Genomic DNA, 755 nt, shown 5'->3' with positions numbered 1-755 from the left:
CCTCTCCCCGCAGCATCAGGCTGTCTCCCGATGCCAGCCCCCAGCAGCTGGTGAACACCTTCCATCTGCCCTCCGGCGTGGGGGCAACCTGTGTGCTCAAGACGGCCTTCAACAACACGCTGGACCAGCCCATGCAGACCCTCAACCTCAACAGCAACGAGTCCAAGATGCTGGCGGCCAAGTACTTCGACGCCATGTGCATCGACTCCTTCACCCAGGGCCTGCCTCTCTCCAACTTCGTGCCACCACCTCCATCCCCAGCCCCTTCTGACTACCCCATCTCGATGGATGAGGACCTGCTCCATGCCTGGAATTCTACAACCTTCTCCTCCTCTGTCAAAGGTATCATCTGTGCTTGGTGCATGAGTCTGTCCGGGCCTGGGATTCGTCTCCAGCAGGAAGATGATACACATACCCTGGAGAAGCAGCTCCGGGGACCCCTGGAAGTGCCGGTCAGTTTGGCCTGGCCACAGCAGAGCACCGCAGCGCTGGGCTGAAGTTGTGGCTTAGGGCCGGTGCTGGCCCTGGAGCCCTGGCAGTGCTGGTGGAGCTCCCTGGGGTGGTGACACCAGCGAGAGCCCTGTGGCCAGCCTTGCCTCACCCTCACTGGGCCATGGGCCCCAGCCAGTGTCTTCTCCAGCCACACTTCATGCTCCCTCTCTGAACCATTTCTGTCCCCCAGATTTTTTCCCCACATCCATCTCTTGGTCCCTCTCGGTCACCAAAGCCTCTCGCAGACGGCTCCCGCCGTGGGG

At 61.5% G+C, this 755-nt stretch overlaps 1 protein-coding gene across 1 annotated transcript in view; it reads left to right on the top strand.

The window, feature by feature from the left end:
- ABCA2 (ATP binding cassette subfamily A member 2) overlaps positions 1-755 on the top strand; it is a gene marked incomplete at its 3' end in the record, with an annotated part of 22,337 nt that overhangs the window by 14,223 nt on the left and 7,359 nt on the right. The window contains 1 exon segment of the mRNA XM_029086277.1: positions 14-342. Within this exon segment, the coding sequence (XP_028942110.1) occupies positions 14-342 (329 nt within the window).

The sequence above is a fragment of the Antrostomus carolinensis genome, unplaced genomic scaffold (genome assembly GCF_000700745.2).
Source record: "Antrostomus carolinensis isolate BGI_N321 unplaced genomic scaffold, ASM70074v2 scaffold27528, whole genome shotgun sequence".
NCBI classification, from domain to species: Eukaryota; Metazoa; Chordata; class Aves; order Caprimulgiformes; family Caprimulgidae; genus Antrostomus; species Antrostomus carolinensis.
This window is presented reverse-complemented; position numbering and strand designations above follow the sequence as displayed.